Source organism: Puma concolor, chromosome E4, assembly GCF_028749965.1.
Source record: "Puma concolor isolate L17-30 chromosome E4, mPumCon1.1.hap2, whole genome shotgun sequence".
NCBI lineage: Eukaryota > Metazoa > Chordata > Mammalia > Carnivora > Felidae > Puma > Puma concolor.
The window spans coordinates 66157213-66170105 of record NC_141683.1 but is presented as its reverse complement, the minus strand read 5'-3'; the positions used below and the strand labels follow the sequence as shown (position 1 = coordinate 66170105).

General features: G+C 48.6%; 1 protein-coding gene and 1 non-coding gene across 5 annotated transcripts in view; one reads left to right on the top strand and one right to left on the bottom strand.

The window, feature by feature from the left end:
* The window catches only part of SMYD3 (SET and MYND domain containing 3), a 697887-nt gene that overhangs the window by 585906 nt on the left and 99088 nt on the right, over nt 1-12893 (top strand). For all 4 annotated transcript variants that reach the window (XM_086694286.1, XM_086694284.1, XM_025926273.2 and 1 more), the window contains 2 exons: nt 2634-2721; nt 7555-7729. In XM_086694286.1, the coding sequence (XP_086550412.1) occupies nt 2634-2721; nt 7555-7729 (263 nt within the window). The remainder of the gene's footprint in view (nt 1-2633; nt 2722-7554; nt 7730-12893) is intronic.
* On the bottom strand, nt 652-758 carry LOC112863224 (U6 spliceosomal RNA). Its single transcript, XR_003223881.2, has one exon. It is a non-coding gene; the product is annotated as a U6 spliceosomal RNA (small nuclear RNA).

Genomic DNA, 12893 nt, shown 5'->3' with positions numbered 1-12893 from the left:
ATGGTTGTCGAGATTTAACACGTGGGCTTTATCTGGAAGGTGCTAACAAGTTGCTTCGGAATGAAGTGGTGGGACTGAGGCTTTAGGAGCTAAATGTGGACTTAGGGCAGGTATTTAGAAGGAGATTGATGTTTACCTTTTTTAAAGCAATTCATTTCTGTTTCCTCTCCTATGTATAGAAAGCTAGGTTCTTACTCAGAATATCCCCAAGGGGCGCCTGGGTGGCTCAGTCGGTTAAGCGGCCGGCTTCGGCTCAGGTCATGATCTCGCGGGTTCGTGAGTTCCAGCCCTGCATCGGGCTCTGTGCTGACAGCTCAGAGCCTGGAGCCTGCTTCGGATTCTGCGTCCCTCTCTCTCTGCCCCTCCCCTGTTTGTGCTCTCTTTGTGTCTCAAAAATAAATAAACGTTAAAAATTTGTTTTTAAATATTAAAAAAAAAAAAAAAGAATTTACCCAAAAAAGCAGGGTCCACTTATGGTTTCTTTTTTTTTTTAAGTTTATTTATTTTGAGAGAGAGAGAAAGAGAAGAAGAGAGAGAGAAGGAGTGGTAAGGGGTAGAGAGAATTCCATCCAGGCTCCACACTGCCAGCATGGAGCCTGATGTGGGGCTCAAACCCACAAACCAGGAGATCGTGACCTGAACTGAAATCAAAAAAGTATGGAACATTTGACAAATTTGCATCACCTCCTTGCACAGGAGCCATGCGAATCTTCTCTGTATTGTTCCAATTTTAGTATATGTACTGTCGAAGCAAACACTGGATTCCTTTTAAAAACCACCCAATATTATTATTCATATGCACGACATGTCTACACAGAGACCCATGAAGCCCTCCTACACAGACAAATTCACACAAGCTCACATATTTCCTCACATGTGTACCTGCTGCCTCGCCCTGTTCGTGGGATCTCTTTTCTGTGGCTCTCTGTGGCCCTCATTTGTTCTCTGCCGTGGCAGACCTGTGTGCTGTGTATCTTCCTGCCGGTAACAGGCTTACTCTGTTGGTGGTTCTCACAAGGGTCATTGTATAAACCTCTCTAGTAGGCATGCAAAAATCTCCAGGGAGACCTCCATTGTTTGAAAATGTCTGCCTCCCGCACCTTTGCCGTGATTTGGCCATGATTTGATACAACTTCCTGAGATGGTTCTTCTCCCCGACACCCATCGAGAGTTTAATGAATATCGAATACCTGGTTTTGAATGGTGTCTGATGACAATTTCTTAAGCTTTGAGTAGCCTCCTTAAAGCAGCTCTGTCCAACAGAACTTTCTGTGATGCCAGAACTATTCTGTATCTGCGCTGCCCAGTATGGTGGTCATGTGGCTACTGAACTCCTAAAATGTGGACATAGAGGAAGAGTAAAGGACTTGCTTACTAACCCAGAGGACAAACATTTAATAAATGGTAACCTACACTTTTATTTTGTTTTGAATTACTTTTGAAAATGTTGGGTGTCTTCTTTCCCTTTTCTTTTTTCTAGTTTTTGCAGAAGTCAGAATTCGTTCACGTGGGCGTAATTGTACTCATCTTACTCTTTCCTAGACCCGTTTTGATTGATAACAACATTTTTGATCAAAGTATCTTTGGTCTCCAAACAAATGATTCTTTCTCTTGCCCCTCTTTACTCTTCCTGATATATATCAGCTTTATTGAGATATAATTCACATAGCATGCAATTCAGTCATGTGAAGTATATAATTCAATGGCTTTTAGTATCTTTACAGAGTTGTAGAACCATTAATACAGTGGATTTTATATTTTCATTGTCCCGAGAAGAAACTCCGTCCTCATTAGTGGTCCCTGCCCAGTTCTCCCCAACCCCGTCCCCCTCCCTAGCCAGTTAGTAATTGGCTTTCTGTCTCTGTGGTTTTGTCTATTCTGAACATTTCATATCATATATATATATATATATATATATATATATATATATATACACACACACACACATACATATACATACATATATATATATATATATATGGAATCTTATAATATGTGGTCCTTTGTGACTGGCTTCTTTCACTTAGCGTGGTGTTCTTAGGGTTCATCCGTGATGTAGTAATCCGTTTCTTTTTACTGCCAGTAATATTCCATTGTATGGATATGCCACATTTTATGTATCCATTCATTGGCTAAGGGACATTTGGGTCGTTTCCACCTTATTTGCTAGAATTATGCTGCTGTGAATATTGACGCACAACTGTGTGTGTGAACCCAGGTTCTCCTTTCTCTCGGGTATCTAGAGTGGAATTGTTAAATGATATGGAAGCTCTGCTCAACCTTTTGAGAAACTGCCAGGCTATTTTCCAAAGTGCCTGCATCATTTCACATTGCTGCCAGTAATACATGAGAGTTTCAGTTTCTCTACATCCTCACCAACATTGGTATTATGTTTTTTCTTAACATCCTTATAGCCAAGCTGATGGGTGTCAAGTGATAACTCCGTGTGGTTTTCATGTGTATTTCCCTAATGGCTAATGATGTTGAGCATCTTTCCATGTGCTTATTGGCCGTTTGTATATCTTTTTTGGAAAAATGTCTGTTCAGATCCTTTGTCCATTTTTTTTTCCTTTGCCTGTTTTTTAATTAAATAATTTGTCTTTCTTTCTGTTCTCTTAATTTGGCCTGGGCAGGATGCTGACATGCTTACTGGTGATGAGCAAGTATGGAAGGAAGTTCAAGAATCGCTGAAAAAAATTGAGGAACTGAAGGCACATTGGAGTATCCTTTTACCTGTGGATTGAGCTGTACCCTTGGGATTGCTTCTTTATTGGTTGGAGCTTGGTGTTAGTGAAACCCAAGTCCACGGTTTGACTTCTGTGTGAGCCAGTGAGCTTCATTCTGTGTCATGGTCACAGGCTGCATCCCAATCCCTGCCAACAGTTTGGGTAATGGCTAGGGAAGGCCATGGCCGGATCAGTGTGAGTACCTCACCACCATTCAATAGTAATCAAAAGTCATGACCAGTAATTGGACAGTAAATAGTAGTCTGTATACAAGGTAACAAATTTCTAAATTCCCTTTGCCTATAACCTACATCTCCGGGAAAGAATAACTCAGAATCCTTATAACTTAATGTCATTGACCCTCAGATCTAGAAGCTTCATATTAAATTAACCACAACTACAATGGCAGTGGGAGTCACCACATAATAAATTTTCTTGGCATAAACAGTAAGGACCATGAGTGGGTCAGAGTTCAGAGAGTAGGAGAGAGCACTTATGCTGGAGGCCATGTGGGGAGGCTACGCTGACGTTATGCTGAGTGAAAGGTGGCCCAAATCAGGGACAGGGTTTGGATGGGCAGAGGCTGAGGAGGGGGTCGCTGCCAGTAGGGGAGGTCACCTGAGCAAAAATGCAACAGAGGGAAACCACCCGGTAAGAAGAAATAGACCAAGATGAAAAAGATCGAAATGTCATTCAGATGCCGCGGGGAAATTCTTACCCCGATCAGTAAGCAAATCTGCAGACGAGGTGTTCTTGAAAGCATTGTAAAGAATAGGAGAGGTGGATAGATAGATGTTCTTACCTTCAAAGGTGAAATAAGTAATTTCTGAAGTCTGTACCCAGTGGGTGGTTTTTTGTTTGTTTGTTTGTTTGTTTGTTGTTGCAGGTTGGGTAAGGAATCTGTAATTGGTTACTAAAGGAAGGAAAAAGGAAGCTGTGATCAGCCCGAGGCTGCAGGGTTTACCAAGAGCAAGGGAGTCCCAGCTTTCTTTGGCAAAGTTTGTATGTAGATTCCAGAAGGAGATTCAGTTGGAAGTGGCCAAGAAATTGATGCTGGATGCTAGCCTGGCCGGACGTCTTCCTAAATGGTTGAACAGCCAGCCATATGAGAAAATGCTGCCACCCGGGTCCCTGTCACTCTGGAGTTCTCTGTCCCCCCCGCCTCCAGCTCTCTTCCACCTTTGTACCTTGAGTGAACACACGGAGCATAGGGTCATCACATTCCCAAAGGTTATAGTGGGGAGGATGGCAGAGGGGGGCTGATACGATCCCTGAAGGTTTGAATGATGCCTGAATCCAAAAAGATGAAATGCAACAAGAACGTATATAAAATCTTCTGTCTGGGTCAAAAAGCTTAAGTCTGTAAATGTACATAAAGCTTAGCAATAGCAAAACATGTGGAACAATTTTAGGGTTTTAGTAAACAGCAAAGTTTAATAAAGTTTACAAGGATGATATAACCCCTCAAAAAACTACTGTGATCTTGGGCTGTATTAGAGAATAGAAAGTAAGAAAGGTGATGCTTTTAGTGTGATCGTATCTGTTTTCTGTTCACTTTAGGGTAGGACATGTTAAGGAAGGTGTAGGAAAATTGGAATCGGTTTTGAAGAATGGAGCCAGGATCCCAGTGGAATTTGAAACCCTGTCCATAGGAAGGATTGGCATTATTGGGAAAACAGTCAAATCTGGGAATGAGAGGGGGTCCTCCTTGGGCTCAGAGAACCGTTACAGTTAGAGAGGTAGGGTCATTCTCTGTTGTCCCATGCAGTAGAATTAGGTCCCTGATGACCCTGCTACAGTTGGGTTTCACTGCAAACTGACTCTGTGCCTGCCACCTTGCCAGTCACAACCCAGCCTTTGGTCCACCCTTAATCGTGGAATAGATCGGAGGGTCTATTAAGAGGACACAACCCTGCACTCACAACTCTCACACGTAAATGAATACCTGTTTTGTAAATATGTATTTGAGAGGCATCAAAGGCAGAGTAGTCAGCCCTGGGAGGTTGAAGAAGGTTCCAGAGAGGAGGTGACCACTGAGTTGTGTGTGGGAGGCACAGTGGGCATTCTCCAGGCCGACGCCGTGAAGAAGGGCACCCGCCAGAGCGGGGAGCCTGTGTAGACAGGCAGAATGTGAAATCACGTGCTGTCACCAGGTCACGCTTGTTCAGTATCGGGGGGGGGGGGGGGGTGCCCCGGCAAGGCCTTACAGGCCGTGCACGGAGATGATGCTTTCTAGGGGAGAGGGGCCCGTGGAGGACTTAAGCAGAATAATAAGATACTAAGTGAGTGAAAGCTCGGTGGTTCCAAGGGGTTGACTAATTTCCCTTTATTCCCCTTTTCCTCGCCCCCCGTTCCTCTTACTGTCATCGAAAAGCGTGCAGAAAAAAGGGTCTCCGAGGGACCGTTCTGTCCGCTTCAGGTAGGCTCTCCACCCTGCTCCGGTCTAGAGCTCAATTCCTCACTGGAACAGAACGGATCGTACTCGACACCAAGCAAATGCCGGTGACTACATTTTTGAGCAAATACAATGTCAACATTAGCTTGGGGGAAAAGCCTCTTAGTTAAAATTATTCCATTTTTTTGCTCACTGGGGTGTTTTACAGGAAAGGCTGGCCTTGTTTGCCAGGAGACAGTTGCCAATGTTATGAAGGGAAATTGGCACGCGCTCCCTTCCAGCCTGCTGGGGGATAAAGTGGATGTGTTCCTATCAGTGGCTGCAGAATATCACATCTGGTTTTTATTTCTGAGGCTTGTCACCTCAAACCTCTTTGAAATGAGTCGGAGCGTAGATAAACGAATAGGCAAATAGCAGTGGAGGTCAAGCAACACAATGTTCAAATAAGGTGCAAAGTCTTGCCACAGAAATGTCTAGCGTTGTGTAAGAGACAGTCATTCCTCCTGACAGTTCGTCATATATCTAATCCTGGAATGAAAAGCCACAGAGGTTAGCCCGGCAATCTGTTACAAAATCAGTGCACTGCCTAAGCTACCGCCTACCCCCAACCTCTGGGGATACACTCGGCACACTTTAAACATGTGTGTCAGATGGGTACGAAAGAAAGGCACCGACTCCCTTTTCTTCAATGAATGTACCTCTTCTGAGAGCAGAGTCGACCCCTCAGAGACAGGACTCATGCTGAAATTACAGAGTGTAGTGTGCAGAAGTCTGAAGTAAAGACCCTCGGCCGTGCGTTGCGGCACTTGTGATTCTAAGTAAGGAAGTCGTGCCTTTGGGGTGAGGTATTCTGCCTCTAGGCGAAGAGAAGCATATTTCCTGGAGGGTTAATGAAGACATTAGTTCCCACTCACACAGGCAGCTTGATTGGTCTATTACAAGTGTTTGCTGACGTTCTGGAAGGCCGCACCGCCTGGCCCGCATGGAGGCTAGGAGCGGTAGATGTTGCTGGAGGGTGGGATAAAGGGGCACTGAAGTGCACCGTTCAGGGCGGGCGTGCGGTGTGAGAGCCCAATGGAGGATGGAGGGGGCTTTGGTCAGGGGCACTGATCGCGAAGAGACTGGCTTGTGTGCTGGAGGTGAGGGGTGTGGGTAGGAGGGGGTTCGGTCCGCTGAGCCGTTTTCCTTACGCCTGGTCACGATCAGGGCTCCTGTCCCCTAGGTGCTCACCTGGGTGACATCCCCAGAGCCTCAGATCTAACAAATGACAGAAGTAGCTCACACTGAAGTCCAGCTTTATCTGCAGTCAAAGGCTATGCCATTTCTGTCGCGTCTGAAATCTGCAAACCGAGTGCAGATTTCGCCCCAGTAGAATTCTGCACATGAAAGCAGATGGATTGGAGCCACACAGGTTGAAGGCGGGGAGGGCCAGCCCCAGACCGGCGTCCTCGTGGCCTCCCCTCATCTGACACCAGCAGTGGAGGCTGTGCAGGAAGGGAGCTGCCTTCCGCCGTGCTTCCAGAGTGATCCACCTGGGAGGGATTCAGAGCACGCTCCATACACCGTGTGCTCAGTCCTCCGACTCCCTCTGGAACAGCACGGGGAGTAATAGCCGTTGTCAAAAGTGCAATCACACCGAAGTCCCACGGGAGTGAGTTATGGGTTCACAGCGAGTCGGAAAGTCAGAGCTGCTCCTAAGTGGGTATCGGGTCTTCTCCCTGCCCTTTTTAAAGCATCATTCGCCCTGCCCCCAGTTTACATGCAGGAGCCATGTTCTTAATATTATCTTGTGCTTTGGGGGCTCAAAATATGAATTGGGTTTTTTTTGGTTAAGTATAGGCTTGGATCACTTTTGCTTTATAATCAAGAAACTTCAATATGAGGCCCAGTGGGGATGTACTTGTTCAACCTGCTTCCCCTCCTGTGGGCCAGTGAGTGGCTGTGGGCTTGGTTTCACGTATGCCCGAGGTTCAAACGACACAGAAGCAGAAATGAGCTCCTCCTCTTAGACACGGAATCTGCCTGAAGCTTCTTTAATTTCAGACCAGTTTTGTAATGGAAGCTGACGGCATGCATAATTTCAACTGGACCTAACTGGTAGTCCAGTTTAATAAACAGCTGTATTCACTCCGTGCCTGGATGTAAAGAGAACGCTTACAGGAGTTGGAAGAAAGAACGGTTCTTTGGGTGTCTTAATCCCCCAAAGTACAGGCTTGCGTGGAAGATGGCTTGTTGATGTAAATAGAATTTACTTGTCTGAGACGCCACTTACATGTTTTTGTTTCTCGAGTGTGTTTGCAGGCAGCTCATCTGTGCAAAATAATGGGCTCTTCCTTCCCTCCTGTGCCTGGGAGCTCTTCAGCCTGTTAGAGAATCGCACTTTACTTGTTTTCTGGCTGAAGACAATGAATCCTTAACTAAGGTTAATAACAGAGTGGGAGCAGGTTCTGGCCATGTGCCAGGCGATCATCAGCAGCAACTCGGAACGGCTTCCCGATATCAACATCTACCAGCTGAAGGTGCTCGACTGCGCCATGGACGCCTGCATCAACCTGGGTCTGCTGGAGGAGGCCTTGTTCTACGGAATTCGGACCATGGAGCCATACAGGTGAGTGCCAGCGAGAGGGCCGGAGGAAAGGCTGCGTGTCTTCTGTGGGCGTGGGATCGACATCCCCAAGTCACTCGGCTTACTCTGCTTTCCCGAGTGTTCGCTTCCGTTCCCATCCGCTTCTCGGTCAGCGTGCAAAACCAGACCTTGTTTCATTCACTCCTTTGAGCGTTGGCTCCTGTGCACACGCTCGTCGTTCGTACACTCGTCGTTCCTGCGCGTGTCAGGCGCCGTGGGTGTGCAGAGACGAGCGAGACGCCGTGTGTGTGTAGCCGGTGGTTACAATGCGGTGTCCTGCTTGCGGCGACGGGGTGGAGGCAGAGTGCTGAGGGCGGCCGCGGGGGCATGTGGCCCGTACCAGCTGGGGGAGGCCGCGGCATTAGCCTCTGCTGGTCCAGGGGTGGGTGGCCCGTCTGGGGCCCTCGGTCTGGCCGACGAGTGACCGTCTCTTCCACCTTGATGGCTCCCGGGGTGCCTTCGCTGGAGCCATTTAGCCTCATGGCCCCCTTATGACCCAGGCTCAAACATGTCATCGAGCCAGGCGAAGGAGCTGTTGCCGATTGATTGCTCCTTGACTGACTTCAGCTCCCTCCGACCAGTGGGTGTTCTGTCCCTGGATGTTCTGGTAACTCAGAGGAGCTTTGGCAGAATTGACATCCAGTGCTGCTCTTTGGTGCTGGTGGAGCTGAGAACACAAGTGTGGAAGTTGGGATAGATCGGCCCAAGGGAGGGGGCACAGCCGTTCGTACCACCATCTGAGGTTGGATCAGATCACCCACTGCTGAGAAGGTGCCCTGAAGCCTGGGGAGCGTGGGGGAGGGGGGGAGGTCCCTGGAGAGCGGAGGCTCCATTCCGGGTAGCTCTGAAGACCATGGGGACACGACGTCAGCCCCGAGGGGCTAAGCAGAGGGAGAACCAGGTCTCCACCTAGGCCACGTGGGTCAACGGGCCGGGGAGGGACTGTATGTGAAGAGAGGGGCAGAGTCCCGGGTACTGCCTGTCCCGCCTCGAGGAGAGCCTCGGGAGAGGACCGAGAGGGGAAGTGACGAGGATCCACATGAGAACGGAAGCAAGCCCAGGGTCTAGGGTATCCGTTCAGGTGGGAACTGAGACACGAGGAAGTGAGACACGAGGCCGGGAAGCCGGGCCTGGGCCTGGAGCGCGGTGCCGACAGAGAGGGGCCTGAAGACCCCACCGGCCGGGTGGGCGGCAGGGGTGTGCAGGCCGGCCGTGGCCCTGGGTTGCCCGAGGGTGTTTTCAGAGCTTCCGTAGGTGGCTTCTTCCACTGCTTGTGGTGGAACAGCTCTGGAATCCAGACTGTGAGTCAGCGCTAATCAAACTTAAGAGAGATCGCCTTGAGGGCTGAGACTGTCGACTTTCCCATGAGCGGGAAACGTCTGTTTGGTATGATGAATCTTGCGGGTTTGCAGAGCATATGAAGTGAGCACAAAGAGATAAGGCTTCATTCTCTGAGTCTCAGTGTTGCAACAAGAGGCGGGTCCGCGACAGTCGGTGTCACCTCGCTCTGAACTCCGGGGCTCGTGTGAGGAAGCCAAACCACAGGCTGAGCGGATGGACTGAGGCCAGGAGACGCTGGCTGGGGAAATCCTTCCTGCGGTCCCTCCACTGCCCCTCCCCCCGCTCCAGCTGCTGTGGGACGTGCGCCCACTTCTCCTCCTGCCCTCCCTCCATCCTTACCCCCGCCGGGCGGGCCGCTCAGCACAGACGCAGGAGGACCCCACTTCAAGGGCGCTATAAGTAACCGAGAACCAACAGAGAGAAGTCAGGTGGACGCTGTCATACTTGGCCTTTCTTCGCTTTAGCGCAGCAAGAGTGAAAATAAGGGACACAAGGTCAGGTGCGGTGCAAGCCCTTTAGCGATCTTAACTGTGAGGTGGGCATCTGGAAGTTGGTGACGCTTTTTGCCCCCTGCCTGTACACGAGGGAGCTTACGCTGTGGGCCGTCAAACACCTACCCGGTCTCCCCACAGGTGATCTAGGTAGACTTTGGGTTCACCTTTGGCCGAGGACGTGGGCAGTTAGCTCTGCGTGAGTTACCGAGAGGTGACCGGATTGCCACCTGCTCTAACAGTTTTACAATGTTAATATACTGTTTGTAACAGCTAGATTGAGGTCAGGACACCAGGGGTGACTTTTCTCACTCCTGACCTTGGCTAAATTTTAACAACTACTGACCTCAGAGGAGAAGGTGTCCACATTCTGGTTTTGTCCAAATCACCACGTTGCCTTCAGCTCCCTTCTTGCCCGTCCGTCATTTATTTTTACTCAGTAGAAATAAGTTCCCTTTATGTTGCAACGCAGCATGAAAATCTTTATGTTTCATAAAGTAGGTTGGCGTTAATTCACATCCAACAGAATTTATCATCTTTAGCTCATACTGTTTCCTCTTGAGAGGTTCTGTGATTATAGATGCATGGTCATCTGTCCTGTAGCACTATGAACATTAAGCAGAATGAAAGCAATTTAAAGGTATTTCATAAATTTTAATAAAAAATAAATAAAATCTTAAAAAAATTTTTTAATGTTTATTTCTGAGACAGAGAGACAGAGCATGAGTGGGGGAGGGGCAGAGAGAGAGGGAGACACAGAATCTGAAGCAGGACACAGAATCTGAGCTATCAGCACAGAGCCCAACGTGGGGCTTGAACTCATGAACCCGTGAGATCGTGACCCGAGCCGAAGTCAGTAGCTCAACGACTGAGCCACCCAGACGCCCCTAAATAAGATCTTAACCATAAGATGAATTGGGTTCCAAAAGTCAGTTTGCCGGTGGTAGTTCAGAGTTTGGGAAACATTTTCTTGTTGAAGAAGGTGTTCATGATTATGGTGCTATCACGAGACTAGCCCTTGAAAGTCTGCTCAGCCCCAGATATAACACCAGTGTTTACCATACAGTTTAAAAAGATAAAAAAGAAGGGGCGCCTGGGTGGCGCAGTCGGTTAAGCGTCCGACTTCAGCCAGGTCACGATCTCGCGGTCCGTGAGTTCGAGCCCCGCGTCGGGCTCTGGGCTGATGGCTCAGAGCCTGGAGCCTGTTTCCGATTCTGTGTCTCCCTCTCTCTCTGCCCCTCCCCCGTTCATGCTCTGTCTCTCTCTGTCCCAAAAATAAATAAACGTTGAAAAAAAAAAAATTTAAAAAAAAAAAAAAAAAAAAAAAAGATAAAAAAGGAGAAAGTAATACAAAAACAAAACTGAGAATTACCTTAAACTTAAGATTTAAATCATGATGGATATAAATTAGACTTGATTTTCTTTAGGACCCGGAGAAAGAGCTAGAGATGCAGAGGCTTTTTAAGGCTTTGAGGGGGACTTCAGTGCATTCACACGTGTTCTGGTAATGTAACTTTTGTTGGGAGAATAGCATTAGTTCCAGGAGAGGGTGCTTTCAAAGGAACATGAGATAAAGATCACCCTCATTTTTCAAAGTCAGGTCCCACTCCCTGGAGATAAGCAGGATGAGTTTCTTCCCTGAAATTTTCAGTACACATACATAAACCTGCGTCCGCAGGACACTTACGTGGTTCTCTAAGGCCTCTGTTCTTTCTGTCAGTTTCCCAGTGATTCTCACACCCTCGGAGACCCTGACTTCCCCCCCACTCTCCCCTTGAAACTGCTCCGTCGGACTCTTGTACCTCTCCTTTCTTTCTGTCTTGCCGCCTCTTGTCTTTGTCGTGGAGGGACTCAGCCCCAGCCTTGATCTGTTACGTGCGCCCGGCAAGGCGGTGGGTGGGGAGGGGGGAATGAGCCAGAGAAGCGAGGGAGGAGCCAAGCAGTCTTCTTAGTGGGCAGAGAAGAGAAAATCCCACGTTCTACTAGTGGTTGTTTTCACTTCACTACAGAGTGAGGACATGGTGCAGATCAGCTTCTGTATGTGTCTACCTCGTTCTTTTTAACAGATATATACAGAGTCCTCTCATGTACATTCCTGTACCATAATTTGCAGACTAGTCCCCATTGTTTCCATTTATGTTTACTATTTGAAGAAAAGCTGCCATTAACGTCCACGTACTTGGATCTTTGTGTAAAGATATATAGGACAAATCCATATGGTAAATTCCTAAATGCTAACTTGCCGCATCAAAACGTGCATTCATTTAAATTTTTTCAAGTTTATTTATTTTGAGAGAGAGCGTGCACATGAGGGGCCCACAGAGAGGGAGAGAGAGTCCCAAGCAGGCTCTGCACCATCAGCACAGAGCCCAGCTCAGGGCTTGAACTCATCAACCACAAGATCATGACCTGCCCTGAAATCAAGAGTCGGATGCTTACCTGACTGAGCCACCCAGGCGTCCCAAAATGTACGTTCATTTTAAACGGAGGTAACGGTCACCAAACTGTGTCCCCCATCCACCCAGATGTCACTTTCCTCAAAAGAACGGAGAATGGGTGACATGATTTTTATATATCTGCTCTAAATTCACTTCAAAATATATGAGTCTTCTCCTTCTCCTTGACCAAAGCCTGCTCTCATAGGGTGAGATTTGCTGCCATTGACCTGACAAACGGTGTTTTGTGGTGGCGGGAAGGACATTTTGTGAGCATCCTGGGAAAGCGCAGAACGTGAACCACGAAGGGATTTGAACAAGCGGGCGCAGGATCCGAGACGGGAGCGGTGTGAAATCGCCTTGTGGAAGCCAAGGCTGAGAAGGGTGACTTCAGCCCCCACAGTTTCCTGTGCCCTGTTGTCAGAAGAAATGGTGGGAGCGCGGAAGTGAAGGGAGCTGGTGGTTCGGGGACACGGCGTGCTTACGGGTCAGGTGCCTGTCACCTCGAGACCGCCAGCGATTGCACAGCAGCCCCACCATTTTCATTCTGCCAGCAATTTTTTAACTTTTCCTCGGAAGCTTTGGTCAGCTGATGAAATGCGAGGTTTCATCCCAGCGACGCCTGCCGCTGCTGTCCTCAAGCTGGCTCTTCTTCTCAAGGCCTGCGCTGGCTCTTTGGTGGGTTTTTGTCATCAATCACTGTGACGTGGTGGTCCAGGAGCCAGCAGAGCGAGTGGGCACGGCTGGGGCTGGGAGAGCCGTGGGTGCCGTCCCCCACCCGGCCCTGACCTGGGCCTGCCCTCGCAGCCCCTCATCCCTGCGTCGCACAGGTGCCGTTAGCTTGCCCTCTGACGATGCGTGTGTCTGTGTCCCTGTCCG